We start from the raw sequence: 20278 nt of genomic DNA on the forward strand, positions 1-20278 counted from the left end.
TTAAATTATGAGAAAAATGTCATTAAATTTCGAAAAAAAAAGTCGAGATAAAATGTTGAGAATAAAGTCATTAAATTTTGAGAAAAAAGTCGAGATAAAATGTTGACAATAAACTCATAATTTAATGAGTTTATTCTCAACATTTTATCTCAAATTTTTTCTTGAAATTTAATGAGTTTATTCTCAACATTTTATCTCGAATTTTTTCTTGAAATTTACCGACTTTTTTCTCGTAATTTAATGACTTTATTCTCAACATTTTATCTCGACTTTTTTCTCAAAATTTAACGAGTTTTTTCTCATAATTTAATGACTTTATTCTCAACATTTTATCTCGACTTTTTTCTCGAAATTTAACAACTTTAATCTCGAGATTGTTTTATTTTTTTATTATTGCTTGGCCCTATTCCTCTTCTGTATTTATTTGCTTGGTCAGTGTCGCTGTGGGTTTTGTTTCTTTTGCAGTTGTAGACTGTAAGGACCTAATAACTTTGGCAAAGTGATATGTAACTGTAATGCGATCAAGACCTGCTAGAACTACTTTAGCTGTGCATTTTCCTGAAAATAATCGCACACGTTAGAACATTCGTCAACCAATCAGATTAAAGCATTCAACTGCTCCATCTATAAAAGTTCATAAATCTTCAGTGCTGCAAAAGTTGTCCAGAGTTTAGTGGTCAGTATTTTAAAGTGTTTGACAATGTAAAATTCCTTCAGATATTCAAACAAAGTCAGTGTTCTTGCACATAAAGAAGGAATTTACATATTTAAATATTTGTTTTTAAATAATTTACATTAAATAATTTAAGATATTTGATGTATGGTTAACATAGCAGAGTCTTACATTTTAATTTTACTATCAGATAGACAATTAAACATTTTCTTAAACTTTAGCTCAAAGTTGACTAAAACTTCACATTTTAATTTTACTGTCAGTAAAATTAAGACTCAAATAACTGAGTATCTGAAGTTTGTGGAGGTTTGATTAAACATTAATTGTCGGACCCCTGCAGTACCGCTGTGAACCCCCGGTTGAAGACCTTTGGTTTAAAGTTAATAAATACATAAATATTAATTTAATTCAATCATAACCTTTTTGATTAGTGTGAATTTGACCATGAAAGAATTCAACACTTAAATTATATTGGAATTGAAAGTTGTTTGATGTTTTTTTTGATAGTGTTTAACTATTTATTGATGTTTGATTTCTCTCTACAGGTTGACTGATTGTGGACTCACAGATGAAGGTTGTGCTGCTCTGACTTCAGCTCTGAGATCAAACCCCTCACACCTGAGAGAACTGGATCTGTCTTGGAATAAAATAGGAAAATCAGTGAATCTGCTGTCTGATGTACTACAGGATCCTTACTGTAAACTGGAGAAACTGCGGTAAGATCATATTTGACTCTCACACATGAATCACAATGTAAAGTATTGTCGTTCTCACTTTAATTGATGCGGCTGCTAGGTGCTCTTGCTCCGGCATACGGGTGTATTCATACAGGCCAGAGCGAGTGATGAAGGCTATCTTTGGTCTGTCCATTTCATCTACTGCAATTTGCCAGTACCCAGACTCGAGGTCTATGGTAGAGAAGACACAAGCGCCACCAAGGACATCCAGGAATTCCTCAATCTTGGGAAGAGGATAAGCATCCTTAGTTGTCAGGCTGTTTAGGTGCCGATAGTCAATACATCAGCGGACTCCACCATCCTTTTTACAGACTAACACGACAGGGTTCACAATGTAAAGTATTGTCTCCACTCCACTCCACTCTGAGAAGGAAGGTGTAATGACTCCTGCTTCCAGCATAGCTTTGAGATGCCTCTCTTCTTCCCCTTGAAATCCGAGTGGAGTCCGTCTTACTGGCTGGCGTACTGGACTAGTAGCTTCAGTATGTATTTTGTGTGTGACAGCTGTTAGGAAACCAAGGTCAGCATCTGAAACGGCAAAAAGAAATCTGTATGAGAGCAAGAGCTCAACAAATCGTTGTTGTTGTTCTTCAATTAATGTTCCACTTGAAGCAGCATAAAGGGCTTGGAGGTGCTCAGGTAAGTCAGTGGCAGTTGACAGTCTTCTTAGTTCCGCATAAGTTGTGTCATCACTCGGCTCTTGAATGCTACAGTCCTCTTCTTGCTCTGTGTAATGTGATAGCTCTCATCTGGAGAGGTTTCAACCAAGAGACCAAGACAGGCTCCTTTCAGCAAGGTGGTCTTATTGCTGGAAAAATTGCAAAGCCTTACAATCACCCATTGCTCCATGGTTGTGACAACACTTCCAGAAGCCACATTTTCTGTGATCAGGTACGGTTCCAAAACAGCACAGACATCAGGTTTCGGAATGTCAACTTTCGGATTGTCAACTAAGGGAAACTGCTGATACAAGGTTTCTGAGATAACCGTCGCTTCAGCTCCTGTGTCTACAACAGCTTTCACTGGGATGCTGTTCACAGTTGCATCAATGAGCAAGCTTGGGCCTCTACTTGTAGTATGTCCCGCCTGTGGTGTAGGGGACTGGCTTCTCCAGCTTTCTAAGTCCCTTGGAGCAGTATTGCGGTTCTGCTCCTTACTACTTGGACTGGAGTTGGGTGGTGGGGTTGACAGCCTCACACACTCTCTGTGAGTACACTACAGTGTACTCTTCACTACAGTGATAACACAATCCTGTTCCAACACGGCTGGGACTTGGTGAGTAGGACTTGGTTTGTGCTGCTCCACTTTGTATGGGAGACCGACCTCGCCTCTTTTCCTGATTTGCTTCTTCCAGCTTTCTTGGCTCCTTGGCCACAGCATTATCTAGTTTTTGTTTGCAGCTGCTCCATCTTTTCCATCAGGAGGTGAAACTGGTCAGCAGTCACGTAGTTCTTACTAATTCTCTCCACTGTTTTTGTTAGGAATGCAGTTTTCTGCAAAAGAAGTGCTAGCTGGTCTGCAGTGATATAAATTAGACTCTGCACCCTGTGTGATGCTGCTGGAGTTTATTCTCTCCACTGTTTTTGTTAGGAATGCAGTTTTCTGCAAAAGAAGTGCTAGCTGGTCTGCAGTGATATAAATTAGACTCTGCACCCTGTGTGATGCTGCTGGAGTTTCACTGGACACTTCATCATCATCTGCCCAGGAAATACGCCTGGCTCTGCTTTTTGCATCAACATCACCTCCCACAGTGGCTCGATAATTGTGCTCATGGGCCTCTACAAGTCTTTGAGCGTCCACTAATGAATGAGGATCTCTGTTCATTACTTCATAAGCCACCTTTTGGTTACGAAGCCCCTTGAGGAAGAAATCTGTGGCAAGTTGATCGAGCTCTACACCAGGGTATGCTAAGGTGACTAAGCATTGTACCTCTTTTGCAAACTCTGCTGCCGACTCTTTAAACTGGCGGAGTTCTCCCAGCTTCCTTCTAATTGTGGTTGGGGGGGTCTCTCTGACCAAAACGTTGAGTTAGCTGCTCTTTAAGAAGAATGTAGTCTTCTCGAATATGCTCAGGAAGTGAACAGACATACTTAATTGCTGCCCCCCTCAGACATTCATGCAAATAATCCACCCTGTGGGCTCCACTCCAACCATACTTCCTGGCCTGCCGTTCAAATGGTACTAGAAACGATTCCCAGTCCCCACTACCATCAAAAATAGCGAGCTTTGCTCTGGGACTCTCTTGAGGGATGGCTTGGCCTTGATGAGGAAGAATACTGTGTCTTTGTTTAACGGCGTATGTAGGTGGCAGGAGCTGAGAGCCACACTCACTACTTCGATGTCTAACACTTGTCTCTATGGAGGGGGTAGCTCTGGTGGGGCCTGAAGTAGGTGCTCTCTGTTGAATGACTTCCAGCTCAGCAGCAAATGGCCCACTTGTAATGTTGCGTGACCTCTCTGGGTTCTCTAAGGGCAATGGTAAATCAGAGTAAGGCATCCGCCTCTCTCTGACAGTAGGCTGTGAGCTCTCACAAGTGTCCCACCTGGGCGCAGTGGACATGGATGGTTCAATATTGGAGCCATCATCTTTTGCAGTTGCTCATTATTCTTGTTCTGATATTTGAGCATCACTTTGACCCAGTCTGGAGGTTGGTCAGGATCAGGGGCTGCTGCTGCCATCGCTCCACAGTGTAAATCTTCCTGGGACATCTTTTAATACTTCTCTATTTACTATCCCTCTTGTTTCTATTATTATTTTTTTTCTTTTTTTAATATTTTGACTTTTTTTCTTTTCTTATATTTTTTTTATCTTTTTTTTTGTTTTATTTCTTGTTTTTTTTTTTTTTCTCAGTCAATTATCTTCACAGACGTCCTCCAGGAGCATATTTTTCTAATGCCTCCGACAGTTCACGGTGTAGTTGAGTCAACACAGTTCTCATTGGGCACGACGACGTCAGCCACCTCGTGCCTCCGGCCTGGTCTTGAAGAATGGTGAAGTGTTTTTTTTGTTTTGTTTTTTTTAAATCTATATAGTTTTGTCTTAATTTGTTTTTCAGTCAGTTATCCTCACAGATGTCCTCAGAGCATTTGGTTTTCTTAATGTCTCTGGCAATTCAGTGTGGTTGAGTCAACACGGTTCTCATCAGGCGCGATGACGTCAGCCACCTTGCGCCTCTGTCTCATGCGCCAATATCTGAAATCCTTCAGGGTTTCATACACATCCAGATAAATCCCACTTCTGACACCAGTTGTCATGCTTCTGATTTGGGTCGATGCAGTGGAAAATGCGGGTGAAATGAGCCACGACAAGGGGAATCGTTCACACAGTTTACTGAACTTCTGCACAGATGTAAGTCACAGTTCACAGCGCACTCACCAACAGTATCGTTCATGAACACACACTTTAATTGATGCGGCTGCTAGGTGCTCTTGCTCCGGCACAGGACGGCAGTTTTCCGATGTGTGATGAGCATGCAAGCGACCCAAAAACTAACTGAAGAAAAACTTAACTTTTACGCTCTATACAAAAGAGTGTGTAACTGAACAACCAATAAGAGACTAGATCACAGAAAGGGTAACTAAAATGCTTAAAGGGGCCATGTTCTCTTTTCTACAGTATATTTTGAAGTGTTCAGCCTCTTTCTGCTGCTGTGAGTTCAGTTGATTAAGCTGTAAATGATTGAACACATGAGCTGCTCCTCAGTCACATGATACTGCAGGACTGAGAGTCACACTGAAATACACACTTTCACACAATCAACATTTCAGTCTCTTGACTTTAAACAGACTCGAGCTAAACACAACTGAAAAATGAAGAACATGCTGGATTCATTCTTACTGTTCGTCATGTTCATCTTTCTGTATTGACACTTTCTAAAATGTTTTTAAACGTGTGTGATGTTTGTTTAAAATCTCACACACACACACACACACACACACAAATTGATATCCAGCTCCACCTACGCTGATCGGAACCTGAAAACTTTTGTGCGTATGCAGAATCTAGCTTTTTTTGCATACATACACTTTTAGGATGAAATCTACAGAAAGTTTTATAAATGAGGCCCTGATCTGAACTGAGAGAGTGAAGAGTGTGTCATTGTTCTCTACAGGTTGACTGATTGTGATATCACAGATGAAGGTTGTGCTGCTCTGGCTTCAGCTCTGAGATCAAACCCCTCACACCTGAGAGAACTGAATCTGTCTAGGAATAAAATAGGAAAATCTGTGAATCTGCTGTCTGATGTACTACAGGATCCTCACTGTAAACTGGAGAAACTGCGGTAAGATCATATTTGACTCTCACACATGAATCACAATGTAAAGTATATTTGAAGTGTTCTTTCTGCTGCTGTGAGTTCAGCTGATTGAGCTGTAAATGATTGAACACATGAGCTGCTCCTCAGTTGACACTTTCTGAAGTATTGTTTTTAATTTTGTAAAATCACACACAGAGACACACACACGTCATGTTTTGTGCTCTGTTACATTTTAGATCTCAATGATTTATAACTAGAGGTGTAACGGTACACATATTCGTACTGAAGCATTTCTGTACAATGCTTTAGGTTCAGTGTACTGAATGCTTTACATTAAAACATTGTAGCCTAACCACCATTAACCACAAATAATCGCAATAAGCTCTGCATTTTGTTACTTTCAATAAGAAACAAAGTGTCATCCTTCAAATTCTGTCCACGAAATCACGAAATTCAAACAGAAAGTGGCGTTTTGATGCGCTTTAATGTTGCGTAATTACTGTATAGGTGCCTCAACATAACACCGACTGTTACGTAACAGTTGGGGTGTACGCCCCCAGTATTTGCATATGCCAGCCCATGTTCCCAACATTATGAAAGGCATTAGACAAGGGCAGCCAGTATTAACGTCTGGATGTGCGCAGCTGAATCATCAGACTAGGTAAGCAAGCAAGGACAATAGCGAAAAATGGCAGATGGAGCAATAATAACTGACATGATCCATGATAACATGGATATTTTGGATAACAATGATATTTTTAGTGATATTTGTAAATTGTCTTTCTAAATGTTTCGTTAGCATGTTGCTAATGTACTGTTAAATGTGGTTAAAGTTCCCATCGTTTCTTACTGTATTCACGGAGACAAGAGCCGTCACTATTTTCATTATTAAACACTTGCAGTCTGTATAATTCATAAACACAACTTCATTCTTTATAAATCTCTCCAACAGTGTAGCATTAGCCGTTAGTCACGGAGCATAGCCTCAAATTCATTCAGAATCAAATGTAAACATCCAAATAAATACAATACTCACATAATCCGACGCATGCATGCAGCATGCATGACGAACACTTTGTAAAGATTCATTTTGAGCGTGAGCATTTAAAGGGGCCGCAACCCTGAATCGGCGCATTTCTAATTATGCCCCAAAATAAGCAGTTAAAAAAATTAATTTAAAAAAATTTTGAGCTGAAACTTCAAAGACACATTCGGGGGACACCTTAGACTTATATTACATCTTGTAAAAAAACATTTGATGGCACCTTTAATATATGCACTGCATTGTTTCAAACAGAAGGGACATAGGCACTGGAATGCAGGTAACGGGGTTTTATTTGAACAACCAGAAGAGAGTGACAATAGTGCAGGTAAGTGAACAGGTAAATGCAGGTGACTGGTAATGGTAACTGAACTGATACTGTCCTTTTCTTTTGCAGAGGTAGCGGATGCAAAAGAAGGTAGCGGAGACTGACTTGAACGAAAGAGACACAGGAAAACTCACACAAGAGGAGGAATCACAAAGGAGACTTGGGTACACGTTGGAGACAGGTAAGTAACTTGAAGGAGTCCTTAAGGTGAGCATGAAGGTAGGTCTTGATGCTAACGAGTCCAGACAGTGAGTGTGTGAGTTTGTGTGTCTTTTGAAGTGCCTGTGATTGCCGTGATATGAGGTGCAGGTGTGCGTGTTTAGTATTCGGGTGAAGGAGTGCGCTGTGATTGGGTGATGGTTGAGCCTGGCATGTCTGTGAAATTATGCAGACCAGGGGAACAATGGAGGTTGGTAACCGAGCACGCACTGAAAGGGGGTGAGTCCGGTGGTAGGTTGTCGCAGGGAATTCTGTGCGTACTCGGCCCAACCCAGGAACTAGTTCCAAGAGTCCTGGTGGCCGTGACAGAAGATACGGAGGAAGTGGCTGATCTCTTGAATCTTCCTCTCTGTCTGTCCGTTAGACTGAGGGTGGTATCCTGAGGAGAGGCTGACGGTCACTAGGAGTGAAAAGAAAGATTTCCATACCCTTGAGATGAATTGTGGACCTCCGATACAATATCCTCTGGAATTCCGTAATATCTGAAGATGTGGTTGAACATCAGTTCAGCAGTTTCCATGGCTGTGGGTAGTCCCCTTAGAGGAATTAGACGACATGACTTGGAGAATTTGTCAATCACCACAAATATGCAAGTACACTTGTCAGAAGGAGGGAGGTCAGTGATGAAATCCAATTGGAAATGGGCAGAGGATGGAGTTTTCTGAAGGGAAGATGTCGGGGACTCTTAGAGATGGCGCATTCCTTGCATTCCTGCACGTACCAGCTGCCATGTTCGGCCACCAGAAGCACTTTTTTAGCAGCGAGAGGGTTTCATTGATCCCTGGGTGGCCAGTGACCAGTACCCAGTGACGTGTGGGAGGAGTGAATGAGAGGAGTGCGCCGTGTCCGGGTGACGTATAGCAAACCTGGGGGGCAACCCGGCGGAGTGTTTGTGGAGATATTGGAGGAGGGCAGGGTTTCTTCAGACCAGACGATAGGATTGACAAAAAGCTTTTCGTTCAGGATGGGTTCATTTTCTTCAGTATTTTTGTCAGGACTGTGGAGACGAGATAAGGCATCCGCCTTAACATTCTTGGATCCAGGCCGATAGGAAATAGTAAAATCGAAGCGGGTAAAGAACAGGACCCACCGTGCTTTTCGTGGGTTTAGTCGTTTAGTGTCTCTTAGATACTCCAGGTTTTTGTGATCAGTTAAAACTCCAAAGGGATGTTGTGCACCCTCCAACCAATGCCTCCACTAGAAGAAGAAGAAGGCACATGGATGGAGTCTACTTGGGTTCCCCTGCTGCTATGAAAGAACCGCTCCCACTCCGGTGGTCGAGGCATTGACCTCTACTATGAAGGGTTTGTCGGGGTCTGGGTGGACGAGGAGGGGAGCGGTGGTGAAGGCTTCCTTGAGGGTTTCAAAAGCTTGAGTGGCAGTGGGGTTCCAGGACAGAGACTTGGGCTTTTTGTGTAGGAGATTGGTGAGTGGGCTGGTGATGGTTCTATATTCTTGGATGAAACGACGATAGAAATTTGCAAATCCTAGGAATCTTTGGAGTTCTTTTACAGTTGAGGGTGTGGGCCAGGTCCTGATGGCGTCCACCTTCCCCTCGTCCATCCGGATGCCACTGCTATCGATGTGATAGCCAAGGAACTGCACTGAGGGTTGGTGGAAGGAGCACTTTTCAGCTTTCAGGAACAGATGGAACTCCCTCAGGCATTGCAGGACCTCCGCAACGTGTTTGCGATGTTCGGCCATGCTCTGGGAGTATATCAGGATGTCGTCAATGTACACCAGCACGAACTTGTGGAGAAACTCCCGAAGCACCTCATGCATGAAGTTCTGGAATACGGAGGGGGCGTTGACCAATCCATATGGCATAACCAGATATTCATAGTGTCCAATAGGGGTCACAAAGGCTGTTTTCCACTCGTCCCCCTCACGTATCCGGATGAGGTTGTAAGCACTGCGGAGGTCCAACTTGGTGAAAACAGTGGCACCAGGGAGATGTTCCAGCGCTGATGGGATGAGAGGAAGGGGATAACGGAATTTAACAGTGATCTTGTTGAATGCTCTGTAATCAATGCAAGGCTGCAAGCCTCCGTCCTTTTTAGCCACGAAGAAGAAACTGGAAGCAGCAGGGGAAGTAGACAGGCGGATGTAAGCTTGCGCCAGAGTCTCTTTGATATATTCCTCCATGGCCTTCTCCTCCGGAAGTGACAGGGAGTAGATCTTTCCTGGCTCACCCAGAAGCAGGTCGATGGCACAGTCCCATGGCTGGTGTGGAGGCAGCTTGGAAGCTCTCTTGGGGCACAAGATGTCACTGAAGGGGGCGTAACAGGATGGGATGTCCACTGAACGTTTCTCTATGGGACTTTCTATGGAGGTCGCACAGATGGACAGATCTTCGGAACGTGGAGAGGTTGGCACAGGGAAGTAGAGAAGCAGTTCGGGAAGCAGCTGTCACCCCACTTCAGGATCTCGCCGGTCTTCCAGGAGATGATGAGGTTGTGCTGCTCCAACCATGGGCGCCCTAATATCTAGTCAGCGGTGGACTCCAGAACCAGCAGATGTTGTTGCTCAACATGAAGGATGCCCACTTGAAGTTGTACTGGACCAACACTAGAGTGTACCCATCTCCGTCTGAGAGGTCTTCCCATTATCGAGTGGACCTGGTAGATGAATGGCATGGCGGTCGTCTTGAGGTTGAGCTGACGGCAGAGGGCGCCAGAGATGAAGTTGCCGGCTGACCCAGAGTCGAGGAGGGAATGGAAACACTGGCAGCAGTAAGGTTTACAATAGTGGTGAGTGGTTTCATCTTATTTATCGAAGGAATAATGACACTCACCATGGGACATTTACAGATGAAATGCCCAGATAGACCACAGTACAGACACAGATTCTGGGTCAGCCACCTCTGCCATTCAGTGGGTGACAGACAAGTATTTTCAAGTTGCATGGGTTCGTTGGCTGGTTCTGGGGCTGGTTCTGACGGATTCTGGTTGGTGGAGGGAGGACATATAGAATGGTTGGCCCTGGTGTTCTTCGAGACTGCATACAAGTGGCGAAGCGAATGGAGAGTTGTAGTGAAGTGAAGTGACATGTGGCCAAGTATGGTGACCCATACTTGGAATTTGTGCTCTGCATTTAACCCATCCAAGTACACACACACAGCAGTGAACACACACACTGTGAACACACACCCGGAGCTGTGGGCAGCCATTCCTGCGGCGCCCGGGGAGCAGTTGGGGGTACAGTGCCTTGCTTAAAGGGTCTCACCTCAGTCGTGGAGACCCTTGAGCAAGTCGTGAAGGTGGGGAGAGCGCTGGAAATTCACTCCCCTCACCAACAATCCCTGCCGGACCTGAGACTTGAACCCATGACCTTTGGGTTACAAGTCCGACTCTCTATCCATTAGGCCACGACTGCCTTCCAGCCTGATGTAATCCTTGTATGCAGCGAGATGCAACTGCACTCGTGGATCCAATCCTTGACGGTATGTTGTAATCAGGGACTGCTCGTTCCTTCCACTGGCGGCAGTGAGTGTTCTGAACTGAAGAGCATATTCATTAACAGTCATTGAACCTTATTTCAAATGGTATAGTTGCTCACCAATTGATGAATCCCAGGCAGGTTTCCCGAAAACTTCCTTGAAGTGGGAGATGAAACTGGAGAGCGACTGTGTGATAGGATTAATCTGAGACCAAAGAGTGTCAGCCCAGCGAAGTGCCTTGCCATTCAACTGGGAAATTATAAACGCTACCTTAGAGTGGTCGTCGGGGTACAGGTGCGGTTGCATCTCCAGGACCAGCGAACATTGCAGGATGAATCCGTTGCAATCCTCCGCCGAACCAGAGAAAGGCACCGGTTTGGCCATGGGACTGGCATACGGAGGTGGTGAAGGAGAGGCGGCGGTGTTGACGGATGTGCTCGGTGGTGGAGATGCTGGTGGATTCGTGGTGAGTGCTCTCCGTAGAGCATCCACAAGCTCTTGAAACGGGTCTGGGGTGTTCATTCTGGTGTTCAGCAGTTATGGTTTGGACTTTTGTTACAAACAGAAGGGACATAGGCACTGGAATACAGGTAACGGGTTTTATTTGAACAACCAGAAGAGAGTGACAACAGTGCAGGTAAGTGAACAGGTAAATGCAGGTGACTGGTAATGGTAACTGAACTGATACTGTCCTTTTCTTTTGCAAAGGTAGCGGATACAGAGACTGACTTGAACGAAAGAGACACAGGAGAACTCACACGAGAGGAGGAATCACGAAGGAGACTTGGGTACACGTTGGAGACAGGTAAGTAGCTTGAAGGAGTCCTTAAGGTGAGCATGAAGGTAGGTCTTGATGCTAACGAGTCCAGACAGTGAGTGTGTGAGTTTGTGTGTCTTTTGAAGTGCCTGTGATTGCTGTGATGATGAGGTGCAGGTGTGCGTGTTTAGTATTCGGGTGAAGGAGTGCGCTGTGATTGGGTGATGGTTGAGCCTGGCGTGTCTGTGACATATATATTCATTATATTTTACTTAACCTGTTAGTAATGTCTTGATTATTTAATGTAGGCCTATGTTTAAAAAAAAATCTGTCATGAAAATGCCAGCCACTGTGTATAAATTATTATATTTCAACATTAAATTGGAGTAAAACGAAATTTTATAATTAGATTTAAAAGTTAAAGTGGTGGTTCAGTGTTTTTTTTCTAGGCTTGATTGTGTTTTTGGGGCGCAGTTTAACATGTCTTAATGCTTAGTTTTTTTTGAAAACGCTGTATTTTTCATATATTTTACCTTTATTCTACACCTCTGTTTCTGTCATTTGAACTTCCTGGTTCTATGAAGCCACTCCCTCAAAATACGCAATGTGTTCAGATTGGTTAGTGGGCCCAGTGTATCGTGATTCACTGAAGCGTCCGGAAATGCTTCAGTAGAAATGTAAATTTTGGCGTCTATATTGCTGTATCAAATTGAGCCGAATCAGACCCAGATGAAGAATGTTAAGCAGAACGTCTGCAATCGTGGCTTTTAAAGGATGTTTATGAATGGTATTTCATTTTGTATTTGTGTCAAAGTGTTTAGATATGCTGTCACTGTTGTTTGTTAGCTTTTAATATACAGTTTTATCCTGATTAAAGCTTTACTGTAGCCGAATGACAGTAGTAGTATTCTTTGTAAAGGTAGTGTTTAATTTATAACATGAACAACTGTGTGTCTATGAACATAGAAGTTTGTTGGTGTTTGTTGGCGTTTGTTGGAGAAGTATGCAATAGAATTTAGCTAACTGGCTAGCGAAGCAAAAATGCATTGGTCTTTGTTTACGTCCTTGATGCAACCAAAAATAGCAACAGAACTATACATTTAAAAGATATCTACAAACAATAAAACATACTTACAGTTTCGGGGCGATAAACAGCAGCTTCTGCTTTTAAAGTAGGAACTTCTTCTTTCAGTAAAAGCCTTTGTGCAAATCCAGTTTTGAACTCGTGTAGATTCTGGAAGCTGTCTTCCACAGCGCATCCAGTGTAGAAAATATCACAGATTATAATGGGTTCTATTATCTTTTGACGTGTCGCGTCGCTCGCGTCCGGTGTACACAACTCTTTCGCTTCCACTGGCTGCGCGACATGGCCTCGCCCACTTTGTTGCGTATTCCCAGGGGCAGTGTTTGCAGGGTTTATGATGTCACCAACCCGGGAAGAAGCTTGTTGTCATCCAAACCAGTCGTTTTTGTAGGCATTAAACTACGATAACTTTAAAAGACAATATCTCAGTTTGCATTGAACTTTCAGCGCTGTAACTTTGCAGATACTGTTTATGCTCAAGCAGCAACATTACACACTAACTAAAGTTAAAAAAGTGAAATCGCAATGAACCACCCCTTTAATGCAAAAACTGCCTTATTTGCAGCTTACATGTTTGCATACAATTTGTTATTTGAGTGTTGATTATTATATTTAAAAAAATAAAAAAGTGATTGAATTTATAGTGTGGGCTCTGTTGTTAACCTTTAATATTATAGTTGCATTATGTATGCAAGTAAGGGCTTCCTACATAGTTTATAGCATCAGCAAAGATAATTGTTTTTATCCATAAAAAGAAACTTTAAATATATTAAATTAAATTAAATTATAACTAAAAGACAAAAACACAATTTGTTCAGTAAATCACTGTTTAATCATGAAAAAAGCAATTTTAGTTTTCTCCCCACCTGCTGTACCGAACCTGTACCGAAATGTGAGTTTTGTGTACCGTTACACCCCTATTTATCACACATTTTGATTTGTGCTTTAAGTTTGTATTTTCTCTTTAATAATGGATTCACTGCTAAACTGATCTGATCTGAACTGAGAGAGTGAAGAGTGTCATTGTTCTCTACAGGTTGATTAATTGTGGAGTCACAGATAAGGGTTGTGCTGCTCTGACTTCAGTTCTGATATCAAACCCCTCACACCTGAGAGAACTGAATCTGTCTGGGAATAAAATAGGAAAATCAGTGAATCTGCTGTCTGAAGTTCTACAGGATCCTCACTGCAAACTGGAGAAACTGTGGTAAAATCATATTTGACTCTCACACATGAATCACAATGTAAAGTATATTTAAAGTGTTCAGCCTCTTTCTGCTGCTGTGAGTTCAGCTGATTGAGCTGTAAATAATTGAATTGCTCCTCAGTGGGGCTGAATGATTATGACCTAAAATCAAAACCTCGATTAATTTAACATTTTACCTCGATTACGATTAATGAACGATTATTTTGTTTGTTTTTTTGCCCTCATAGTTCACTTACAATGTTTGTACTGTAATGCTTGACTATTAAAGGTGGGATATTTTTTTCCTTTTGAAAGAGTGTTCTGACATGTCATAGCTCACTTTCATCCATTATTTTATCTATGTTTGTAACTTTTCTTGCAGATTTCTGCTCGTTGTAAATCAGATACAGATAAATTAGTACAGTCTCAGTATGTAATGAGAACGATTGCGTGCATGAATTAGTCATACCGTCTCTCTATTAATTTCGAAGCTGTTTAAATAGTTACTTCAAAAGTACAAAAATATATTCTATAATAAGTTGAGTTTCTAAGCTACTTTAGTGATAAATCACAGGACAGCGCTGACAACTAGTTTCTATGGCGTTATTTTACTGTCTAATGTCGAGAACACCTTATTGTGACGCGAGAGCACATACATGTAACAGGCAAGCGCGAATCTCTCCACTGGTGCTCAGATTTCCTTTGCTCTTGCACAAAACTAGACATGCGCTCTCAAATATATGTGCTCTCTTATGAACTGCCTCTCCTCTCACTCAGATATTGCATGTGCGCGCTCAAACTGTGTCCTGCACGGTCTTGAATCTCTCCATGCTCTTGGAAAAATTCATTTGCTTATGGATTAAATGCTGTCAACAGTTATCAACCATTCAGAATCGTTCAATAAAAAAAAATAGGTAACATTTTACAATAAGGTTTTTATTTGTTAACATTAGTTAATGTTTAATCTAACATGAACTAACAATGTGCAATACATTACTGTAATTATTAAACTTTGTTAACTTATTAACTTATAAGTTAAAAATACAGCTGTTTGTTAGTTCAGTTCAGTTCATCTTTATTAATTTCCCGAAGGTAATTTGGTTGCAGCACACAAGCATTTCACATAAACAACAAAAACACAATACAAACATTAAATGTTCATTTCCTTCCTAAAAAAATTCTTACCTTAAATTTAAAAACTTTACTGCTGAGGGGATAAATGAATGTCTAAACCGATTTGTTTTACTAATCGGAGTTCTATACCGAATGCCAGAAGGGAGAAGGTTAAACTCGTGGTACATTGGGTAGGAATCATCTAGTAAAATACTTTGGGCTTTACCCAGAACCTGTCTATGATATAACTGGGCCATAGACATCTGCTTACTCCCTGTTATTTTACTTCCCTGATTTACAATCCTCTCAAGACAATTCTTGTTTTTCACATTTAGAGAATTAAACCAGCACAACAATGAAAAGGATAACAGTGACTCAATATAGGATCTGTTGGGTATTGCCCCAATGAAAGCTGGTGTATATATTATTGACCGCTGCAGAACTCTGGTCAGGGAGTCGGAGTCATCAGATAGATTTGAACTGTTTATTGCACAAGAGTGACCATATACACATAGAAGTGTACTTGAGGTAGTTTTCTGAAATAAATAAAATAATATTCATTTTCTAAATATAATCAACAATTTAACAGATTACAAACTGAATGATAAACAACTTTACATAACAAACTGATATATAAATATGACAGTAATATCAGCATGAGTCAGCAATATTAAGCTGCAGTGTAATAAAGATTACAAAACCCACAAAATATGAATTATAAAGGGTAATGAGTAATACAGGCAGTAATAATGGTGACCACAGAATGATATGATCTAAGTGAGAAATGTTAAACTTGGAGCAAATAACTTTAATAAACATTACTAATACTAGCCGCGATGTTAGCGGGACAAATTCACTCATTAAACAGGATCAAATTACATTCAGAAAGATTGCGAAGCATAAAGAATATAATGAACTAAAGCTAATACTGCTGCAATACAGTGTAACGATCTTCATTAATAACAATATACATTGAATTAACTTACTTGTCATTAACTTTCTCTTGTGCATAAACGCTGCACTTTAGTGAGAGCATGCGATCTGACTGCCTAGCTGGAGTGATAGTGAATAGGCAGATATGCTGAACTCATACACGCAGGAAACACTGCACTACGTTGCTTACGTAAGTCATAATTTAAAACGTCACACACATAATGAACTTAAACTTAAAAGGAGAGAATTCACAACAGCCGCCCCCACATTTGAGCAGCAAATGGGTAATCAAAGGAATTCTCTAAATGTCTTTAGTGTTATCTTATAGAGCAGGCAACTCTATCAGGCGGGCAACTGGTCTGAGATAAGTTTTACCGTCAATGACAACTTCAGCAGTCCGCACACATTCATCGCTACTGGGCAATGTCTTCTGAACTTTGCCTATCGGCCACTGAGCTCTAGGGAGTTGTGGATCTACGATCAGTACAACAGAGTCTACTTCCAGGTTTTCTGAAGCTTTTCGCCACTTCTGCCGGGTCTGGAGAGTAGGCAAGTAGTTTCTTGTGAACTGTATCCAGAATTGGTCCACCACGTTCTGACAGTGTCGCCACCTTCGCCGCCCCATATTTCCTGGAGCATACACCACCTGAGGGAGCGATGCATCCCGCCGCCCCATAAGGAGAAGATTTGGAGTGATCGGATCAATGTCAGCGATGTCTGTTGAAACATATCCCAGCGGTTTTGAGTTGAGGATCCCCTCTACCTCTACTAGGATGGTGGACAGGACATCCTCTGTGAAAGCTTGGGTTCCGACAGCTACCTGGAGAGCATTCTTTATGGAACGGACCTCACGCTCCCATATTCCGCCAAAGTGTGGAGCACTGGGTGGATTAAACTTGAAGCAAATTTGATATTCTGAAAGCTGAGTTTTGAGCTCTGGCTCCATGGTGGAGAAAGCTTCTCGTAATTCTCTGTCAGCTCCGTGGAAGTTGGTGCCACAATCAGAACAGATTTCGTGTGGTTTACCTCTTCTGGCAATGAACCGGCGGAGTGCAAGAAGGAAGGCATCTACATCCATTGAATTAAGGAGCTCAATGTGAACTGCCCTGGTTGTGAGACATTTAAGGATCAGGCCCCAGCGTTTCTCATTCCGCCTTCCTATTTTGACCAGGTATGGTCCAAAGCAGTCAACGCCTGTTGAGTAGAAAGGTGGACAGAGCAGTCTGAGGCGTTCTTGTGGCAAATCTGCCATTTGGGGGATCTTTGGCTGCACTCTCCAGCGCTGACAGGACAAACAATGAAGTTGATGGTGCTTTATGGCCTGGCGTCCTCTGAGAATCCAATACTGTCTCCGTATCTCAGCATAGACTCTCTCTGATCCTGGGTGTAACATACGCTCATCAAATTCTTTGATAAGGAGCTTCGTTACTGCTTGTCTTGGGTCCAGCACAATAGGGTGGATTTGTTCTGGGTCTGAGTTTACCAGCCTCCTTAAACGGCCTCCAACTCTGATGAGGTTGGTCAGTAGATCCCATTCTGACATGTCATAGCTCACTTTCATCCATTATTTTATCTATGTTTGTAACTTTTCTTGCAGATTTCTGCTCGTTGTAAATCAGATACAGATAAATTAGTACAGTCTCAGTATGTAATGAGAACGATTGCGTGCATGAATTAGTCATACCGTCTCTCTATTAATTCCGAAGCTGTTTAAATAGTTACTTCAAAAGTACAAAAATATATTCTATAATAAGTTGAGTTTCTAAGCTACTTTAGTGATAAATCACAGGACAGCGCTGACAACTAGTTTCTATGGCATTATTTTACTGTCTAATGTCGAGAACACATTATTGTGACGCGAGAGCACATCCGTATCTCAGCATAGACTCTCTCTGATCCTGGGTGTAACAGACGCTCATCAAATTATTTGATAAGGAGCTTCGTTACTGCGTGTCTTGGGTCCAGCACAATAGGGTGGATTTGTTCTGGGTCTGAGTTTACCAGCCTCCTTAAACGGCCTCCAACTCTGATGAGGTTGGTCAGCAGATCCCATTCTGGAGCAAGACTGACTAATCGGCTGTGGGCAGGAACTGGTTTCTGTGCCTTGAGAGCAGCAACTTCTTCGGGAAAGCTCTGGAGTTGGCATGCTCTTAGCAGAACAGCTTCAGCTTCTCTACTGGTCACAGGTTCATTGCTTGCGGAGTTTGATGTGGCCGCCCCTTGACAGGTTTGTTGAGTCGCCTTCACAAGTTCACGCCATGTGTTGAAATGGGTGGCATCAGGGAGGTTGGAAGCAGTTTCAACCGTCATTAGGCAGTAGCATGATAGGCCTTTTAATTCGGATACTACTTCTGACTTCAGATTTCTTTGGCCAGTGCTCTGGGTTATGTTTCAAGAATGGAGGCCCTCGACTCCATCGACTGGGCTCAGACAGACTTTGGAGGGCTTTACCTCTCGTTATGTCATCAGCTGGGTTATCTTGCGAATTTGCATACCTCCAAGATCTGTGGTCTGTTAATTCTTGTATCTCTGAGACTCGTGTTCCAACAAACACCTTATATCGACAGGAGTCTGATTGAATCCACTCTAGCACAGTCATGGAGTCTGTCCATAGAACTGTCTGATCGATAGAGAGAGACATCTCATCCCTCACCAGTTTGGCCAGCTGAGCTCCAGCTAAGGCAGCGCAAAGCTCCAGACGAGGCATAGACTGCTGCCTCTTAGGAGCGACCCTCGATCTGGCCATTACGAAGGAAACGTGAATGTCACTTATGGTTTGAACTGCCAAATATGCCACTGCCCCATATGCTCTTTCAGAGGCGTCGCAGAACACATGGAGGGAATTGTGCTGTTCTGCTGCAGTTGCAGAGGATGGTAAGTAACAGCGAGGGATGGATACTGCACTGAGATGTTTAAGTTCATTTTCCCAGTTGAGCCAGGCAGCCTGAAGGTTTGGTGGTAGATCTAGGTCATCCCAGTCTCTCTTTTTGGCCCACAACTGTTGGATGATCACCTTTGCTCTGGTGGTGAATGGTAGTATGAATCCCAGTGGATCATATTGGGATGCTAACACCTGGTAGGCAGCTCTCATAGTTAGTGTTGCATGCTCAATGGGCCGATAATAATAGCCGAGGGTATCGGTTGCACAATTCCACCTGAGGCCCAATGTGGGCTCTATCGGGTCAATGTGGTTTTGAACTAGCCACTGCTCTGTGGCAGAGGAGCGGGCTTCAGTTGGAAGATGAGCTACTACCATTGGATGACTGCTAGCCCATTGTCTGAGATCAAACCCTCCTTCTGCTAACATGCTGCATAGTTCGTCCACTGTTTGTTTAGCTGCCGCAACAGTAGGAAAGCTTGTTAGGCAGTTGTCCACGTAGAAGCTCTGGTGTACTATGTCTTGCAACCCTGGATATTTGGCTTCAGAATTGCGAGCATGATGCTGCAGAGCGAAGATGGCACAGCATGGACTGCTTGTTGTACCAAATGGTAGAACCTGCCACTCGTATACATCTGGAGGGTTCTCACTCTGCAGATCTCTCCAAATTAACCGGAGAAAGGGTCTGTCCTTTGTCAGGAGACAGATCTGATGGAACATACCCTTGATATCGGCACTTACAGCCACATGATGCTGCCTGAATCTTAGCAGGACACCCAACAGTGATGGTCCAAGTGTAGGACCTGGCAGGAGTTGATCGTTAAGAGACAAACTTTGGTGTCTGAACGAACAGTTGAAAACCAGTCGTGGCTTGTTGTTATGGCTCACCAGATGGTGGGGCAGGTACCATGACTCGTCTGACTGGGCTGCTTCGCTTTGATTGAGCCTGGCGACATATCCTGCCTCGATAAGCTTGGTAATCTCTCCTGAATAGTGAATAGATTGCAGCCTTCTCAGAGTCTTTACAGAACCTCCTCTCATTACTCCTCAGATTTGCAAGAACGGATTGCATGGAGCCTTTGAGTTTAAGTGCACCTGGTTTCCACAGAAGAGGGGTGGTGTAACGTTGTACTCCCTTTACGTTGACTCGCTGCTTTTGGGACTCAAGCAGATCCATAGCCTCTTTGTCTTGCCTAGACCGGACAACCAGTTTCTCATTGCGAAAGGGCAGCACATCCAGTTGCCATAACTGTTCCACATTTCTGTAGAGAAGATCATCTGGGTGGGAGGTGGAGAGGAAGAAACACTGCTGCACTGGTGCATGGTCTGTAGTGCACATTACTGCTCCTTGGAGAGCCCAGCCAAGAGCTGTACGGACTGCTACTGGACCCCCTCTGGTGCCTTGGCGAATAGGTTCTTTAGCGGTAATGAGGTGAACTTGATTTGAACCTATTAGCACCAGCGGACGTATCTTGTGAAATGGATGTAGCGGAACTCCCCTTAGATGTGTATAATGTCTCTGAAGAGTCTGAACAGGGTATGACTGTTCCACCAGATCAAGACTGGAGGCTGTGAATGCTCCCAGCACCTGATATCGTTTCTCTGGGTTACCTCTTGGGGGGATTTCAAA

At 42.9% G+C, this 20278-nt stretch overlaps 1 protein-coding gene across 2 annotated transcripts in view; it reads left to right on the top strand.

Annotated features, from left to right (window-relative positions):
• LOC125261832 (NACHT, LRR and PYD domains-containing protein 5-like) overlaps window positions 1-20278 on the top strand; it is a 44787-nt gene that overhangs the window by 5924 nt on the left and 18585 nt on the right. Inside the window, exons 6-8 of one of the 2 annotated variants that reach the window (XM_048180382.1) lie at window positions 1219-1389; window positions 5523-5693; window positions 13575-13745. In XM_048180382.1, the coding sequence (XP_048036339.1) occupies window positions 1219-1389; window positions 5523-5693; window positions 13575-13745 (513 nt within the window). The remainder of the gene's footprint in view (window positions 1-1218; window positions 1390-5522; window positions 5694-13574; window positions 13746-20278) is intronic. The other variant, XM_048180383.1, reaches the window with a different exon arrangement.

The sequence above is a fragment of the Megalobrama amblycephala genome, unplaced genomic scaffold (genome assembly GCF_018812025.1).
Source record: "Megalobrama amblycephala isolate DHTTF-2021 unplaced genomic scaffold, ASM1881202v1 scaffold500, whole genome shotgun sequence".
In the NCBI taxonomy this organism is placed as follows: Eukaryota; Metazoa; Chordata; class Actinopteri; order Cypriniformes; family Xenocyprididae; genus Megalobrama; species Megalobrama amblycephala.